Here is an 18,839-nt window from a genome sequence, read left to right on the forward strand (position 1 = left end):
TAAAAAAGTTGATTTTTACATAATACTGCCCCTTTTAAGAAGCTAATGTATATTCATCACACTAAATACAAGTTTTATTTTGTGAATGACATAAGATTTAGTTGCAGAGTAAAAATATTAACATGAAATCTATGAGAGTTTTTCCAGATGTTCCAATGTCAGTCTTGTGCCACAGTTCCGTCACCTAATGATTGTGGCCTATCCCATCTTCTATGATTTATTTAATGTCTTCTAAAGTCTTTAGTGCTTTATTTCTCACCAATGCCCTCAGCGATCTGAGTTTGCTGTGAGACGTGAATGAGAAAATGTCAGGACAAGGTGACTGCAACAGCTGGATTGGATTTGGATTTCCTCAGACAAACTTCAACCATTAACATGTTTGAATTTGATGGTTAATTCCAAATTGAGGGGTGTCCACGATTTGGGCACAACTTAATGAACTAAAGAGTACCTAAGTGTTTTGTTTTTGTTAATATTATTATTTGATTAAGCCACAAGGACAAAAATAAGGCTAACGTTCTAAGTATACATAGAACAATGGATTGGAGGATGATGGTATCAGCACATATTTAAGTTTATTAATCAGTCCCGGACCAGATAACCTCTGTTTCATCTCCCTCAGATGTTCCCCAAGTTACTGTGAGCATGGAGGTAGCTGCACTCAGTCATGGAGCACATTTCACTGCAACTGCTCCAGCACTGGCTATGGTGGAGCCACATGTCACAGCTGTAAGGATGTGTGTTGTTTACTATTGCTTTGGACATAATTCACTTTATGTAGGCATGTTTGCACCGATCTTCATGATTCCTCTGAGGAGGATGAGCTCTGATGAGCTGGCATCCTCAGAGGATGGCATAAGAACATGAAGAATTATATACATGTATATTATTTTAATTTTTTTTCCCTCAGCAATATACGAGCGGTCCTGTGAGGCCTACAAACACAGAGGCAACACATCGGGATATTATTACATTGACGCTGACGGTAGTGGACCCATCAAACCACAGCTGCTATTCTGCAACATGACAGGTAGCTCTCTCTCACACACACCTACACACACACCTACACACACACACACACACACACACACACACACACACACACACACACACACACACACACACACACACACACACACATCCAATCACACCATGCCGACACTCAGGTGTCCAGTCTCTCTTTCAGCACCCAGCATTCCTGCCTGTCCTGCAGCTTTAAAGGGAATTTCTCACTCAGGCAGAATCTAAAAAATGTATACTTTTTTTTTTTTTTTTTTTTTGATACAGAAGACAAGACGTGGACAGTGGTCCAGCACAACAACACAGAACTGACCAAAATCCAGCCGTCCACAGAAGGAAGTCAGCATCTGACTCACTTTGAATACGCTGTGGACGAAGAGCAGCTAATGGCAACCATCAACCAATCAGAGTACTGCGAACAGGAACTGGCTTACCACTGCAGGAAGTCCCGCCTTCTCAATTTACCAGGTGAGGTTTAACATTTCTTAGATAAAAAAAATAAAAACAAAAAACTATTCAAAATATAATTTTACAAAAGATTAAGCAGAAAAAAATTGACTTTTGAGCATTTTGAATCGATTCAGGATTTCCACAATTATATATTACAATTCTGTATTTCTTTCTTTCTGCACCTCTAATCTGTATTTGCCCACACATCACTGCAGACCTATAAAATACAGACAAAACATTGCCAGTAATACAAAAATGTTACAAAATTTTTGAGCTGTCAGAATCACTGAGAAGTTGAAGGACACAAGTCAAAGAGTCTTTCAGAAGTAGAGCGGTCAGCCTGACACCAGCTGTCCACCCTGTCTGTGTTTCAGAGGGGGGTCCGATCAGCTGGTGGGTCGGAGGGCCCGGCGCGGGACAAAGGCAGACCTACTGGGGCGGGGCCCTTCCAGGCAGCCAGCAGTGCACCTGCAGTCTGCAGGAGAACTGCGTGGACCCCAAACGCCACTGCAACTGCGATGCTGACCGCACTGCGTGGTACTGTGTTTTCACTTTTTCGTTTTTTTTTTTAACATTTAGGATTTTCAACACTTATCCAGGGTTTTTCCTTATCAGATGGTGCATGTTGCATGTCCTTTTTCTTCCCGTCCGCCCACTCTCTGTTCATCCAGGGCCAACGATTCTGGTCTGCTGACCCATAAGGAGTCCCTGCCTGTCAGATCGCTGGTGCTCAGGGATGTCCGGAGGCCAGGATCAGAGAGCTCCTACCAGGTGGGACCCCTGCGTTGCTATGGAGACAGTAAGTTAGTGATGCCATATCATAGTAGAGCGTACGAAGTTCCTCGATTTTTGTATTTCCCGATTTCTGCTTTTGCAACTCGTCTTTGTTTTGTTCTGTCTTTTTTACAGAAAGTATCTGGAATGCTGCGTTTTTTGCCAAGGAAACGTCGTACCTTCACTTTCCAACCTTTCACGGAGAGCTGAGCGCCGACGTCTCGCTCCTGTTTAAGACCACCTCATCCTCCGGCGTCCTCCTGGAAAACCTGGGCATCAGAGACTTCATTCGACTTGAACTCAGCTGTGAGTGAAATCTGAGGAATAGGATGGCAAATTCCGACTTTCCTACGATAAGAGTTCAAATCGAGCAGTGCATATCATCCGAGTTTCACCGGGATCAAGCATCAGCAGGGGGTGATGGGCTCACGTCAAACTCAGGCTTTCTCATCTTTAAAATATACACTTCCCTTTTCACACAGCTTCTTTTTATACGGCGTGTGGAGAGATCGCTAAGGGTATAAAGTATTGAGACACCTGGGTGTGATGCAAGTCCAAACTTCACTGTGACAGTGATTTGTGAGAAAGTGCAAGATGTTTTTTTCCCTTTCTTAACAAAAGTTGAATGTTAAATTTGATTTTGAAGAAAATCTGTACAATGATATAAAAAAGAAAAAGGTAAAAGTATAAGCTTGTATTTATGATGACGTCCGACCATTCTTCCAGGAAAACAGATTCAGTCAGACACGTTCTTCCACACTAAATACTCTCATATGGACCGCTGGTTATGTGCGCTCCATTCAGGAAAGTATATAGAACGTGTCACAGAAGCCCAGCCATGTTTTGGTGTGAAGCAACATTAAAATAAAAAGAGCTTAGATCAGATCCTGAAAAACAGCTCCTCACCAAAATCTCCTTAGCACCAAAGTTTGCATGCCAAGGTGCTTGATTTTACAACCCATGGCCGTGGAAGTAGAGGGTTTAACTGTGTATACATATTTGGACAGAAAATATCCAGTAGAGCCTTGTAGTGTTGTTTACCTTATGTGCAGAACTAACTGAGCAATGCATCATTCTGTAGGGTAACTTTAAAGACATAAAAACAAAACAGAGAGGACTCCAAGCTGACATTAAACGCTGCTGTTCAGGAGCATTAGTTGTCATCAGTTGTCATGCAGCAAAAAGGACGGACCAAACCAAACCTTTATGTCTGTGTTTTTAAACAACGACAAGTTACGTCTACTACACTCAACTTAAGCACTTGTGATTTTTACGTACTATCGCATCTCTACGTGGAACTGATTGGGACACCTAAATGTAATGATATGGATCGGCTGGCAAATATAGTCTGTATTGTTTTCAAGATCATTTCATTTTCCTTTAGGAAAACTTAACTTCAGATTAACACTGGTGTGCAACAATATGACGGAAATTGGGAAGATTTTTAAAAAATATATCTAGGTGAAAGCTCTCTTTTAGATTAGAAATCAGTGAGAAAAATAGTTTTTCAAGATGTTGAATTTGGAAGGAACCATCTTGATTGTGTTCAACAGGTATCTTTTCCCGCTCCTTCTCTGTCACAGCCTCCACGGAGGTCGTCTTTTCCTTTGACATAGGTAACGGCCCACTGGAGGTACGCATGAAGGCCGGCGTCCCGCTGAACGACAACAGGTGGCATCGCATTCAAGCTGAGCGTAATGTGAGAGAGGCGTCGCTGCGCCTTGATGAACTCCCCGCCGCTGTACAGGAAGCCCCTGCTGAAGGACACATCCACTTGCAGCTGAACAGCCAATTATTTGTAGGTCTGTGAAACTTTAAAACCCTAATTTGACACAAACTTTGTTTCCAAAGAAACTGACAATAGAAGTGAGCTTCTATTGCAGCTTTGGCTGATGTACGGCATATGTCAGTAGCTATCAGACACTTTTGTGATTACTGTCTCTCTAGCAACATAATGAGATGTTGTGATTGCCTTAACCTGCTCCTCAGGGTTTTGGCAGGAATGTGACACCTAAGTTTGACACAACAAACTTAAAAATGTCTCAGTCCAGCTTTACTGCAAATTTAAAATCTCTCCCAGTGGATGTTTGTATTGGGTACTTAGTCAATATATTTAGGTTTGAAAGAACCTACATTGTTAGGTTGAAAATCACTTCATCACCTTTAAACTGCTAAATGTTCAGATCATGCTAGCATATTAGCTAAAGCTAAAAATACTCTGTAATGTTAATGCGAAGACCAACACGGCTTTTTTTAAAAGTATGTTAGCTTATATTGACATTAAAGCTAATTATGACACACAAAAAAGTTATCAGTACAGAAACAACCTATTATAACTAGGGGTTAAAAGCTAATTCTGACTTCTGCTTGTTCAGCATTATTAAGCTTCAATTTTTACTCCTATAATTTAAGTTACTTATGCTGTTTTTCTTCAACACCTTTTTGAAGGACTTTTTGCTCTTCTAGTTTTTATACCACTTTTTCCCCCTGTGTTTCGGATTCAGTTCAACTTTGTTAGCACAGCTGCTGACACTGTTCACACTTCGTAGAGATTATAAGATATTTCTCTGTTTTTCATTAACCTTTAGCTGCTTGTTAACATATTTTCAATTTTTGAAATGTTTGTTATAATACTTTGGTCAAGATATCCTCAGTTCAGAGTTAATTGTTCAGTTTTCTTCTGATTGCAAAAATATGGACAGTAGGTTGGACTGCTAAACTGGTGTTTCCCTGACAGTTCCTCAGAAAACTGCGAGCTGTGATAGGAACCCCATCAGAAAGAGCAGATTGTCTCATCACAACAGTTTTGAGCTCGACAGTTTTGGCAGGCTGAGACAATTACAACATGCAGAGTCTGAACTCTGCGGGCAGCTGCAGGTTGTAGAGAGAAAAGTCACAGAACAGTAACTTGCCGGGTTTAAAATCTGTTCAGACAGCCAGGACAAACAAACTGTCAGAGCGAGGCTGATGACTCACCAGGATTTATGATGGCAAATCAGCAAGGTACATGAATATCGCAGACACTTCCTGAGATAATCCACGTAAGGACAATTCAGCTCTGATATATTTTACAATGTAAAAAATAAATCTTAAAGCTGCTCAGAGGATTACTGACAAGTTTTTCTAATTCTACTGACGAAACTATTGTCAGTTTGTACATCTCTGTATCTCATCAGGAGGCACTGCTTCCAGGCAGAAGGGTTTTCGGGGATGTATCCGCTCCCTGCAGCTGAACGGTGTTACTCTGGACCTGGAGGAAAGAACGAAGGTCACCCCCGGGGTCCAGGCGGGATGCCCGGGCCACTGCAGTACCTACGGTGGGCTTTGTCAAAACCAAGGCCGCTGTCTGGAGGGAGCCAGAAGCTTTTCCTGTGACTGCAGCTCGTCTGCCTTCACTGGAGCCTTCTGTGACCAGGGTATGCAGACCTCGTCCAATCAGATTTGTTTCGGTAGTGTTGATAGTTTTACCCAAGCTTAGGTCAATAACCTCCAGCTGGCAGTTTCTGATTGTGAGTAAAGGTGTCACTGTCTTTCTTAATAAATTTTCTATCCTGATAAAAATGTATTTTAAAGTAGTTTTACTTTTACAAATGCAGTATGAAACTTCCACAAAAATGTTTTCCATATTCGATCGAACTGACACCATATTAGACTGATCATCTGTAAAACGATCAACCTCCTCCCTGAACTACTATTGACATTAAATGAAACGCACTGCTCCTGATCAAAAAACAGCCAATCAGAGCCAGAAAGAGGGTCAAAGGGCAGTCAGTCAACTTATGTATGTGGTGCTAAAAATTTCAATGGTGGAGAAACTACTTGGAAAACTGTTTATCCATCATTAGCTAGTTATCTAGTCCAGGCTGAAATGATGTCTTGTTTTCCCAGACATGAAAATACCAAAATGTCTCTCTACTAAATATTGCGATATTTTTGGTGGGACTGAATAAAAAAACATGCCACACTTTTCAGATTTATATTTTGCTTTATTATACATATATATATATATATATATATATATATATATATATATATATATATATATATATATATATATATATATATATATATATATATATTACAACATCCTGAGATTCTGTCAGTTTTTTCTACATAAATAAGCTGACTTGAAAGAAAATTGTACATTTAGAATAATCATATGTCTGTTGTGATTTTTTTTGGTGGGAAAAAAAATTGTTTAGCTTTTAAACACAGAACAACAAACTTCTTCGGCAATATAACAAAGTGAATGTGTTTCCTAGAAGTAAAGAATATTCCCTGGAAATGTCACTGGTTAATTGTTTACAGTGTAGTTAAGTTTGAAACAGAGTCTTGTGCATATTTAATCAGTTTTAAACCCTAATTTGGCAAAGTGTCGCCGGGTTTCGACTCATCTGTTGGGTTTGTGTTATTTAGGAAATGAAAGGCACACTGAGCCCTGACAGTGGAGCAGCAGCACCTCATGTGTGTCGGATAATTAACCAATCCCAGCTGTGCAGCTTGTTGAAGCTCCACGGGTAAATCAGAACTCTGTCACCTGACTGTGATGTAATAAGAGAGCTGAGTTTGGAGAGTTTTTTCTATCAAGTTGCTCTTTCACCAGATCGCTAATTAAGTGATGTCAGCGTGACAGGCAAACATATGAATAATGCATAAAGTTTTTCTTCTGGGAGTAGTTGTTTTTCTTTCTTTATTCCAGAAGCCAGGAATATTTTATTCCATTATGCAAATTGGATGCTAATGAAGTACTGATTAAATAATAATAATAATAATAATAAAAGAGTAGATGTAGCGTTTGCATGGATTGCTTATTTGACAGTAAGCTATGTTTGTTTACTTTTATTTTACTTTAGCATGAATTCATGCTTGAATACAAACTTATAAACATAAAAGCTAAGTTATTAGTAAGACGTGATAAAAGTGTTACCTTTTAAATGGCCTTTTGTGATTTTTTCAAAGCCTCCCAGAAGCTAAGAATCAACCTTTAAATAGGAAGTGAGGTTTTAGGAATCTGGACAGCCCGTCTGAAAAGGTTGGAGGTACATTTTCTTAGAATTAATATTCATAAAAGGGAATAATCAAATGCTTCACGTGGTATGAAGCAATAGTTCCTTAAGTTAGTATTGAGACTCCACTTGGGGTCAGGAATACATAAGTTTGCATGATATTAACCTAAATATCAAAAAATTGTGATGAGAAACATTTGTAAAAATGAAAACTTCAGATGGAAATCAAATTAATACAATGAGGACACTTTGTAACAGTTTTGTAGAGCTCCTCTTAAAAATAGAAAATTTTGCAAAAAATAAAACAAAACAAATAAAAAACATTTATTACAGATGAAGGTTGGTCATTGCTGGCTCTCACTCAGGTAGGAATAACCCAGACTAATAAACGCAAGTGAAACAGTAAAATTACAAATTATTGGTTCTGTTTGTAACTTCCAACACAGCAAGGCTTCTTGGGAGCCAAAGCGTCCAGGAGAGGAGTCGTCAGGAGGCACCGATCAGCCAATCAGAAGTGGATTCTGATTTAACTATTACAAAACATTGAAAGAAGACAAATATAAGAAATTTAGACTTTATGGCATTTGAGACGGAGCTCAGGGAGGTGGTCTTAGTTACAATAATAGTATTTATTATTTATTCCAGCAAAAAAGTTACTGGAAGGTGAATAAAAACATGCATGGTTTTGAGAAACTAGCTAAGCCAAGAATGTTCATGTCTGGAACATTAGCAGAAAATGTTACGACCTGTTTTGCAGTGAGGCTTTGTGAACCTTTCCCTGCAGACGTCTCAGTCGCCTTCGAGCCGGAAACGTCCCTCAGCTACAGCTTTGAGGAAAACCTGGTGAATGAGTCAAACAGGAGCAGCAGCTCCCCTTCGCCCCCCTTTCTGCCCAACCTGAACGTGAGAGCAGAAAACATTTCCCTGAGTTTCAGGAGCGGCCAGAGTCCTGCTCTGTTCCTTTACGCCAGCTCTCACCGCAGACAGTACCTGGCTCTGCTGCTCAACAAGCAAGGTGAGATCTCTGGAAAGTTTTCTAAACCCTCCGTAACTGTTATTCAGTATATGTGGATCTATAAAATTACAAAACAACGCTTGTAAGGTGTTGCTTTTAGGCATTGATTACAGGAGTTAGGAGCCACAGTTTGGACTGCGCTGAAATGAACCCATGCAAAACAATTACTTCTTCCTCCCTTTCTTCACTAATAGCTTTTGTGGAGCAGGAGGAGGAAGAGGAGGAGGAGGAAAAGTGACATCACTTCTTAATTGAGCAGAAGAATACACTCTGGATTGTGAACATTTTCTAATTTCACATGCTTTTGATAGCTCAGTGACCTCTTAAACTCTCAGAAGCCAAAGCGAAATATATTTCAAGTAATTTTTCATAAATACATGGAAAAATACATATATATATATATATATATTTTTTTTTTTTTTTTTTTTCCTTGGCAACTGTATCATCACAGCAAAAAAAGTGGGATACTCATTGTAATCTATAGTTAAGCGTGTAGGTCACAAAGCACTTTTGACAGAACCCTGGAAGGCAATTTCCGAACTGTCACGCACTTTATAAGAATCTAATTTAAACCTCCATCTTGAAAACTAAAGAAAAACACAAACACGTGGTGAGATGCAATGACATCTTCAGCCGTCACAATGTTTTTACCAACCGCCAACCGAGCTGCTGCTGTCTGCGAGTTGTGCCAACGCCTCCTTTGATTTGTTCATTAGAGTCATTGTTCCCTGTGAACACGGTCTGCTTCGTGAAACAAGACACGAGTAGTGCTGAATTGTTCAAATTAATTAGCAGGACTGTAAGTGGTGAATAATTGGCGATGTGAGAGTGTATAATAGCCTTTTCATTCGTCTTGCCCTGTGGGTTCATGAAAACACTGCTGTGAATCTTCTGTGATTGTGCCAGAAGCTCGGCACACACGGGACGCAAAACACTGCAGATATTCTGTTAATGTTGAAAAAACACAATTTTGCAATTCCTGCATTTCAATCAAATGGGAAATACAATTAAAATCTCATGTGAATAAGTTTGTTCACATGATTAAAATAAGTCACAATAAGTCACACCAGCGTCCTTCTACCACTTCCTGTTGTCCTCTTTTAGGCATTGTTGCTACTTGCTGCAGCCAGTAGTAACATCCAGTTGTTGATCATGGGACTCGTGTTGCATTTCCATTGCAATTTTGTGAAATGCACTCATTTTGATACAACTGAAAAACCACCCAGGGCAAAAGCTTTTTTTTTTTTTGTTTTGTTTTTTTTAATGTGAGCTTTTTGGAAATTTCCATGTCTCCCATTAAGAAAATTTATTTTCATGACTCAATGTTGCACAATTACATGGTCAATGGAAACAGATACTGAGATCTTGTTGATTCTTTTATTTTTTTTATTTAGCGCTTTGGTTAACTATAATCAGTGATAAAGTTGATTTTTTTTTTTTTTTTTTTACTTGAGTTTTAATTTTGGCCAAAGTTTAGCTGTTGGACAGATGGAATTATATTTATATTTGACAATAGGATATTATCATCTGCAGACATGTTTGACTGTGGCTGCATAGCAAATCCAAATATACTCTTCCACTGTCATGCATGAGACCAGATATGAGGTGATTGTGTAGATGAACTGTTTGGTTTTCAGCTAAATGTGAACAAAATAATGACTGCAGGTGAATCAAGCACCTGCAACTTCTATAATTTGGCCGCTTTGACAGGAAAAGCCATAAGCCTTAATGGGCTGCCAGATGATACCGACATAGAAATCAGCGTTTGTCTAATAGTGAATACAACCATCATGCCTGTTTTTGTCCCAATACTGTATGTGCTTAAGTCTCACATTAATATAACATGTTTTCATGTTTACATTGTGTGAGTGCAGAACAGCTAGAGGTGAGGTACAGGCTGGAAAGTAGCAAAGAAGAAGAAATCCTCCGGAGCAAAGTGAGGTCCCTTGCTAACGGACAGCTGCATTCTGTTTCCGTCAGCCGACTGGCCGACTCCGTCACCATACAGGTAACGCATCATCCTCAGTTACTCTGGTTTTAACTCTGCCTTTAAACTGATTGGAGAATGATGTTAGCGTCAAACAGACGGCACACGAAGCTGCCTGTTTGTGATTTACAGGCAGCTTAACAACTTCAGTTCTGTGAAGTTTTCTTGACGCTGAACTCTAAATGCAAAGCTTCATCACAACACCTGAAGTTTTAACTTGAAAGATTTTGTGTTTGGAAAAAACAAAAACACAAACCTAAAACCTTTCAGGGATGAGAATTACTTTTTAGCTTTATTCATAGACTAAATTCTTTAATATTTAACTATACATGTATGAAGGAAATACATTGCTTGTGTTTCTTGATATTGTTTTTTTGTACTGAAATCTGCCGTTTTCTTCCAGGTTGACCAACATAGCAAAGAACATTTCAACCTGACCTCTGGTGTTGAATTTAGTGACATAAGGTCACTGACTCTTGGTAGAGTTCACAGTAAGTGACTCAGCTGCACAAACATACGGTAGATGAGAGGTTTTTTTATTATTATTTCGATCACTCAAACTATCTTCAGACGTACATTTTAATTTATCTGATTAAACAAAACCGTTAGAACGGTAAAGTTGCTAATGTTTTCCCTTGTCATAATGACACAGGGACCCTATTGAAACTCTGCATAAACTGTTTTATTCACTAATCCGACTAGTGGTTTGTAAGTTAAATACTAAAGATTGAATTTATTTTATTTTCTTTAATAATAAAATACCTCAAAACTCCAACCGTTTTTTTTTTTTTTATCAATTTACTGTCTGAATTTGAAATCATTATCTCCAGCAATGAACCAGCAGTAAGCCGTAATTTTTACAATCATTTCCTGTTACATTTGATCACTAAATTAAAATGAACCTAACACAGATGAGTTTGTATTTTACTGACATTTGTAAATGTGAAGTTCTATAATAATAAAACTGGGGCAAGAAAAAGTAAGCACTGGGAATTGGTCAAAGCACTGAATAACCTGTAATATAATTAACAAGTAGGCGTCATGTTTATAAACTTTGCTGGACAATAAATTCTCCTAATAATGATCACGATTAATGATAATATTGTTGTTTTGAGACCATTTTCAAGTGATATATTATCAAGGATATAACAACGTAAGTTCACCCTCTAAAAGACCAAAACAATGTTAATTTTGTAAAAGGTATACAATACTGGAACTGGAAGATATCAACAGATATCCTTACATTTTTTTATCATAAAATTTGATAAAATAAAAAAATTAAATAAAATAATAGTAATGATAATAATAATAATAATAGTTCTGCATCAAATTAGAACTTTTTTCTTTGCCATCTTTTTCTGATGTGTATCAGTAACAATTATTGTTCTGTTTTATGTAGAACATAGTTGAAAATAAGTTCAAGATGTGTGTGTGTGTGTGTGTGTGTGTTTTGTTAGTGTGTTTTGTCCTTTATCTTGTTGCCCCATTGAGCAGACAACAACCCGAAAAAGCCCTGATTGTTTTCAGGAAGTCAGATTCATAGCATTCTTTGCTCTTAAAAACAGCCACCTGCAGTTACTGAAAGGGGTAAATAGTATTCGGGTAACCATGGAAACATCAGGAGGAATGACTGAGAGACATAACAGAGAAAAAGTGCAAAGACTTTCTCCCAGGTGACAGAGAATTGATGGAGTTTTTTTTTTTTTTTTTAAAGAATATAAGAGGCTTCCTCTCCTGTATTGCAGCACTGCAATTAACAAGATATGATGCAATCACTAGGCTATATGTCCTATTAATCCTATTATCCCATTATTTTCAGACATATCAAACTAGACTTGTTCAAATCTTGCTAACATTTAGATAGCTCTCATTTATTTCTGTTTGAAGAACCTAAAATTAAGCCAGAAAATAGTTTGTCCTCCGTTTCACTGCTCGTCTCTACAGACTCTCAGGATTTGGACCCGGCCCTGGCTCAGCTTGGCTCTCTGGGTTTCGCCGGCTGTCTGTCTGCTGTCCTCTTCAACTCCATCAGCCCTCTGAAAGCCGCTCTTCTCCGACCAATCTCCAGCTCTGTTGTTGCCAGGGGCCCGCTCATCCGGTCCAGTTGTGGCCCCGCTGCAGCCAATCCCCACGCAGCGGAAAACACACACCACCAGCCAGGTCAGGAGGGGCGGGGGGGTCCTTTATATCGTTTGTGATTTTTACTGATCATTCTGACACTGATGGTCTGTGAAGAGCATGTTATCAAACTTCTGGGAATCATTTCACTTTTAATTTTTAATAAATTGGGCACCGCCAGAAAGCTTCATGTTACCATTTTCATTGTGTTGGTGGCTGAGGGATCCAACAACAACAACAGAGAAACATTTTTAAACAGCTGTCATTAGAGATCTTATCACTTATAGTCTATTTTAAAACAAAATAGTAAAATTGGTTCATAACACATCGGATCTGTCAACATTTTGAATAATCAGTACCTAATCCTTATCCCACCACATGACCACCTGTGTTCTGCCATCTAAATAAATAATTATTTTAGTTTTAATTACTACTTATACTTTTCATGATAATTGTGTTTGTAGTTTTCTTGTTTTATATTTATTGTTTGAACTGATTGTAGTTTTTGAGATGGGATCCAATGATGTTAATTAAGGAGAACTACATGAAAAACAACTGCAAGGATAAAAGAGTAAATCTGAAGGGACATCAACTTCTCCTTAAGGATTCAGGTTGGAAAAAAAAGTATGCAACCAAGCTCTGTCCGGTTTCTATAGGGTGATCATTCTTTCTGTTGATCTCTCTAAGTTTGTAAATGTATCACAAGGATGAATTAATGACAAATGTAATGTTTCTGCTTCTCTTTCCTTTGATTGTTTTAAGAACCAGCCTACTGTGTTGTACCTAAGATTTTATGCCAAGAGAATAAGGGTTTTCTTAACTTTAAGAAAAAAACAACTTCATCTCACACACATGCACTCGTTTTATTTTCTTTCAAAAGTATGCTTATCATTAAATGATATTTCTATTTTCTTTTTCTTGTTTTTGTCTCCTTTCTATCTGTTGGCTGCAGACCAATCAGGGTCAGCAGGAGGCGGCCAGCCGTTAGTGAATGCCCTCAGAAGTGACTCTGCTCTCATTGGAGGTATTGTAGCAGGAACTAGTTTCAGAGTTGTGCTCCTATTATCATCAATCATGAGACGGGACATGTCCAGTGGTGAACTTTACAGTTTAATTCAATATGCTTGATAGAACCACTCGCAGTGAAAGCAACCCTGTGTAAAATGAACCCTCATGATTGTTCTCCAAACAGTTCGATTGTCTCCACGGTAAATAGAAATAGAACTAACAAGGATGTGGATCAGTTTTGTAATCCGAATACATGTCGGTTTTTGGTTCTGCAAACATCATAGAAAATAACTCCTTTAACAGGGAGGCTAGAGTAAATATGACTAGTGCAGCTATGTTGTCTAGAGTACCGGACATTGGTAGGACCACACATGATAAATTGGTCTGAAGAGAGGGGTCAGACTTAGAGCCAATCAAAGACTTTGGTAGAAGATGACCATTGGAGCAGGAATACTGGCGGACATTCCTGCAGCCAGACCTGGCAGCGTTGTTGTCTGGGAACAGCCCAGCTGGAGAGAGGCTGAAACATTCAATGAGGTTTTGAGTGTCCCTGGAGACCGAGAGGTTTCGCCTCATTAGTCACTTCTCCAGGGATGTGTCTTTAGCCGCTTTTGCAAAACCTTACCAGCCCTTTCCCGGTTTTCACGACCACTTCAGGGTAGTACAAGTCCTGCCGAGATGCGTGATTTACGTTGCTATATGAGCGAAGGCCTTGCAAACTCCAAACAACATCGGAACCACCGAAGTGGACCGGCTGACATGGTGCCTGCTACCAGAGAGCTGCTCAGTGTTGAAGAGCGTAATCATAAGCTGCAGCAGGAGAACATGCCTCAACATTTGGAGCAGAATGACCAAGATTTTACCGCCTTGCAAGTTCTCTGAAGAACGGAGACATAGCGAATAATGTCATATCCATTATTTATGTCTCTTGATTTGCTTCCTTGTCTGAATAATGTGTTGGTATTGGAATTGAGAGAGTGGAATTGAATATTCTGTTTGATCTGAAGAATTATACCAATATGTTGGCATCTTTCTATAACTTTTTTTTCATATGTAAGAATCAATTGACTGTCTAGAAATTACTTTTTATGCTCTTTGTGTTCCCCCACGTGGTCAAATATGTGTTAGCCAAAATATATCAACAGTAAGTTTCTCTATATCGTTCAAGCATCAAAAATCCTGAGGTGAGTGAAGTGTCTATGTATCACAGTGTGAAATTAGGTGATTTTGTCATGGCTGTGATAGTTGAGTTTCTGTCAAGTCTGCTTATCTCATTGTGTACTAATCTTTAATTCTGTATTTCTTCCTTAAAGAACAACGCCTGCTCTAAGAGAACACTTCATTTCTTTGCATTTTAGGCCTGATAGCAGTGATGATCTTTGGGATTGCGTCTGCGTTAGCCATACTGATCCGATTTCTGTACAGAAGAAAGGGGACATGCCAAAACCAGGAGCTGACAAAAACAGAAGAGAACAGACTGCAGTTTGCCAGCCAGAGCATCTCGCAGTACGGTCCGACTGAGAGCCAGAAAGAATATTTTATTTAGACGCAACCTCCCGGTTGGCAGACAGAGACACTTTGTAATTCCTCAGTGTTTTGCACAACACCCTGATATGTGATTGTGATTTATATGCAGTTTGTGAAGTCAGAAAAGCAAAACAGTGTCACAACAGTCAACTGTGAATGGATAATGATGTAAATTTTAAAGTCTCAACTAAACTGTTGAAATTATAAATCATTTTTGGTTACATCTGGAGTCTTTTGTATGATAGATGTTTAACCTTTGGAGCCCGGAAGCATAAGAAAATAATTTAACTTTGGCCTCTTGCTCTATGAATGGCTGTGAGAAATGTATGTGCTTGCAATAAGATTTTTTTTTTCTCTCTAAATGTTTTTAAGGCAGTATAAAGAATGTTGTTATAAAAACACGTTAGTTTTGTCATCTCTGTAGCAGGTGTCAATACACATTAAAATAACTGAGTGTTTTTATTCTGGGCAGGCAGACACCAAGTTTAAAACCAGACATAAAAACATTTTTTTACTCCATGACATGTTCCTTTAATGTGTTTTTAATATTTTTCTTATTGTTGTTTCTCTTCCTTGTGTATTTTCATTCTACTACACTCCATTACCATGTTTTAGGAAGACATAGAGGACTTGTTAAAATGATGTGTCAGGATAATGTAAGGCAGACAATATGTGAAAAAACAGAGCTCCTCTGAATTCTGTTTCATGAATTTCATATTTACATAAAACCACTTTGCTCTACCGTTTCTATTGCAGCTCTGGAGACCAAACAGAAATTGCCAGTTGGATTCTGTAGCAATGGCCCGTGATGATGCTTTAAAAACCAGACTGACTTCCTCAGTTTTCATCATCACAGAACCACGTTTGAATCGTGATCATTTATTTATATACGTTTTCATTTTATTTGTTCATGACTCAGTCTACCTAGAAAATAAATTATTTAAAAAAATATATTTTCTTGCATTTATTTTACAAGTCAATAATTGTGGCAATAAATATTATCCCGTGTGTCCCTTTACAACTGCTGTGAAACTAAAATAGATGCATTGTGACCCCTGGTGGCTGTACTGTACTAGGGATAAGAATGTGGCACGGATGGATGGATGGATTATAATGCCTCTGATTTGCGCAGGATGGGGTTTTTGGGAGTTGGATGAGTTTTATGTTGCTTTTAGGCTGGAAACTGTCAGTCAGATCTGGCAACCCCCGTTTGGTTTTGGTGCCAATTTGGTTCAGGCTAAAATGAATAACTTTAGTTTCATAGTTCTCTAATTGAGTCTTTTAAAGTAAGTTCACAGATTCAGGTTGAACTACTTCCTGTTTGTTCATCATATTTTGTCTGAAGTAGAGTTTTAACAAATCTACAGGTCATGATGGTCACATTTCAACATTAGAATATTTTGAGGGTTTTAGTTCTGGTCTTCAGTTAATATTCTTATAATAGAATGAAATGCACAGTTGAGTTTAAAGGGAACGACATTTCAATACTTTTTGCTTCTTCCATGTTACAGCTACACTCATGTGTGAGTTGTTTTATCACATAAAATCACACATTAAAAAAAATCACATAAGTATTGACAGTGTTAAAACTTTTAGAAGGAAAAACTCATGAAACGATGCTGCAAAGACGCTAACAAACCTCAAAGTGCCGACTCCACACTTTGCAGTAAACAAGTGTCTGTTACCGTTGGCAACATAATCTGGAACTTGATGAAATGTGGAACTAAAATCTCAGAGCGTGTTTGGGATCATTTCTGCAAGGCGGCGTACTGAAATCTTTACTTTCTGTATCTGGCTCAGCCTCCTTCCCCAACAGAAACAAACGTCCTTGTGCAAGGATCACGTGTTATTTATCAAATCCAAATTCAGATTTGTATGAACTAAGATATAAATCTGGGTTACAGATGACTGCAGCTTCTTCAAACGAACATAAAATGCTCCATTTATTTAACAAGCAGGCTGTTTTTTTCTCCGTCACAAATGAAAAAAAAGCCCCCATCAGGAGTTGACGTCTTTACCACACCTCACCTTGGTATTCAGTAAGGCAAGTATTTACCTTAGAAGCAAAGGTAAATAGTGAGATGGAGGGGGGAGGGGGGCGTTTATTGTAAAAGTAGATCATTCTGATTAAACCATTTGGGAAGGCTGATGACACAGATAACAGGTGTATCATAAAGGTGTATTTCCTGTCTGGTTACTGTTGTCATATCTAACAAATTGTTTCTCACTGTGGAATTTATTGACATGGCATTCTGTATCTCCTCTCACCTGAGCCGCGCCCTTATAACTGTGCAAAACAACAAGCTTTGCATGCAGTTTTAGTCTAACCAGAGATGACCACATACATGGTTTACCAGAGACATTTTTGGTTAAAAAAAGGTTAAAGGGGCGGTATTGTGCGTTTTCTTGCCACATTGTTTCATTTTATAGCACATTCAAGTAACTGTCACCTTCATAAATGCTGTATTTATCAGTCATTACTTATCATGGCTTCACAATTTAACGCCTTGCATTTGGGCCTTTGCCCCTTTAAGAAGTTCCTCTGTTGAGCATTTACAAATAAGTTTGACTGGGAAATTGTTTTTATAATGAGCTCAGCAAGACGTGCAGGTCCACCAGGTGTTTGCTGGTTCCCGGTACAGTCAATATTTATTTACCTTAGCAACAACGTTGTGAAGTGAAAGAATGCAAGGGGATGAAGGGTGGAGTAGGTTACCAGAAATCTAGGAGCACTTAATAATTCAAATAACTCATTAGGATGTTCCACACAAAAAGCCTCTGAACAAAAATAAAATGGAAAACAGTCACGTATTTCCTGTCTGGCTGCTACCAGGTGGGTGGGAAATCTTTTCCTTGCGGGTCGGCTTGCGGGAGTGTTACGGTCACTGACCTCTAGGGGCTCTCTTTTTTTGAGAGAGCTCTGTGTTTTCTGTTTCAGCTCTGCCTGATTGCTGCAGGTGAAGTGTGTTGGGGCTCGTCAGCCGCCATATATAAGCAGCAAGCTGGAGATGCCAGAGCCTCTCCTTTTGTTTGACCTGGGCCATGAGCTGTGACTCTGCTTGAGAACTGTGTGTGTGAACTGTCTTAAGTTTGCTGTGAGCAACTTTGTGCAATTATCCAGAGGTGGAAGCTGGTAGGTGTTCTCTGCCATTTTTGTTATACCCTGTTTTCTCCTGTTTTTGGTTAGTAAGGGAGTTTAGGTTATGTATTTTCCTTTAGTTCTCCTTTAGCAAGTGGTTGTTTAATTTGATAGTCATAAGGGGGTGTTTTGTTTATTATTTTGGCCTTGGAGACCCTGAAGTCTTAAGCTCCCCTGTGTTTTCTTTTCTCTTGTAGTAGTTGTTTTTATCTGGATTGTAAAATAAATTATACTTTTGTTACTCAACTGTTCTGATTACTTTTTAGTTTTATGTTAAAGCCCAGTGCCAGGATTTATTTTAGGGTGGGGTTGTAACAGGGAGATTTTGCTGAGGAGGCTGGAGTGGGCCCGGCTCTCACGCCTGATTTATTTATTTTTTTATCAGGTGATTTCATCTCCTGAAATGAGATGAAATGGCGTGGTCGATCAGCCCTGCAGCTGTTGATGAAAACCAAAACAAATGCTGCTCCTTATCTCCTGTTCTGGTAATGAAGCCAAAGTGACGCAGTAAATCAACTTTTCATGCGGGTTTCTGTTTTTCTCATGCTCTGTTTAAGAGTTGTAGTCGTGTGGGGAACTTAAGAACCAACACCAGCAAAATGTGGGATTATGGCTGAAAAGTGGAAGGTTAAGAGGTTTTTAAGAGGTCAAAGTGTAGATGGAGTTTCAGTCGGGATATAGCTTCGCCGGTCTTTATTTAGTTTCAATTTGGATGCAATCTGTTGTCTAAAAATATATTTTTTTAATGCAAACATGCTTTTTGCCCCAAATATAGAAAACAAGACTTTTATGACA

General features: G+C 38.7%; 1 protein-coding gene across 1 annotated transcript in view; it reads left to right on the forward strand.

The window, feature by feature from the left end:
* Positions 1-15,854, forward strand: part of LOC106913809 (contactin-associated protein-like 4) — a 42,118-nt gene extending 26,264 nt beyond the window's left edge. Inside the window, exons 11-24 of the mRNA XM_014980253.2 lie at positions 623-729; positions 911-1,030; positions 1,288-1,488; positions 1,845-2,007; positions 2,142-2,269; positions 2,380-2,550; positions 3,828-4,046; positions 5,421-5,660; positions 8,035-8,265; positions 10,140-10,273; positions 10,656-10,743; positions 12,197-12,412; positions 13,323-13,394; positions 14,737-15,854. Coding sequence (XP_014835739.2) covers positions 623-729; positions 911-1,030; positions 1,288-1,488; positions 1,845-2,007; positions 2,142-2,269; positions 2,380-2,550; positions 3,828-4,046; positions 5,421-5,660; positions 8,035-8,265; positions 10,140-10,273; positions 10,656-10,743; positions 12,197-12,412; positions 13,323-13,394; positions 14,737-14,924 — 2,278 coding nt within the window. The 3' untranslated portion in view covers positions 14,925-15,854. The remainder of the gene's footprint in view (positions 1-622; positions 730-910; positions 1,031-1,287; positions 1,489-1,844; positions 2,008-2,141; positions 2,270-2,379; positions 2,551-3,827; positions 4,047-5,420; positions 5,661-8,034; positions 8,266-10,139; positions 10,274-10,655; positions 10,744-12,196; positions 12,413-13,322; positions 13,395-14,736) is intronic.
* Positions 15,855-18,839: the final 2,985 nt, after the last annotated feature.

The sequence above is a fragment of the Poecilia mexicana genome, unplaced genomic scaffold (genome assembly GCF_051168715.1).
Source record: "Poecilia mexicana isolate PSO_F unplaced genomic scaffold, ASM5116871v1 scaffold_15, whole genome shotgun sequence".
In the NCBI taxonomy this organism is placed as follows: Eukaryota; Metazoa; Chordata; class Actinopteri; order Cyprinodontiformes; family Poeciliidae; genus Poecilia; species Poecilia mexicana.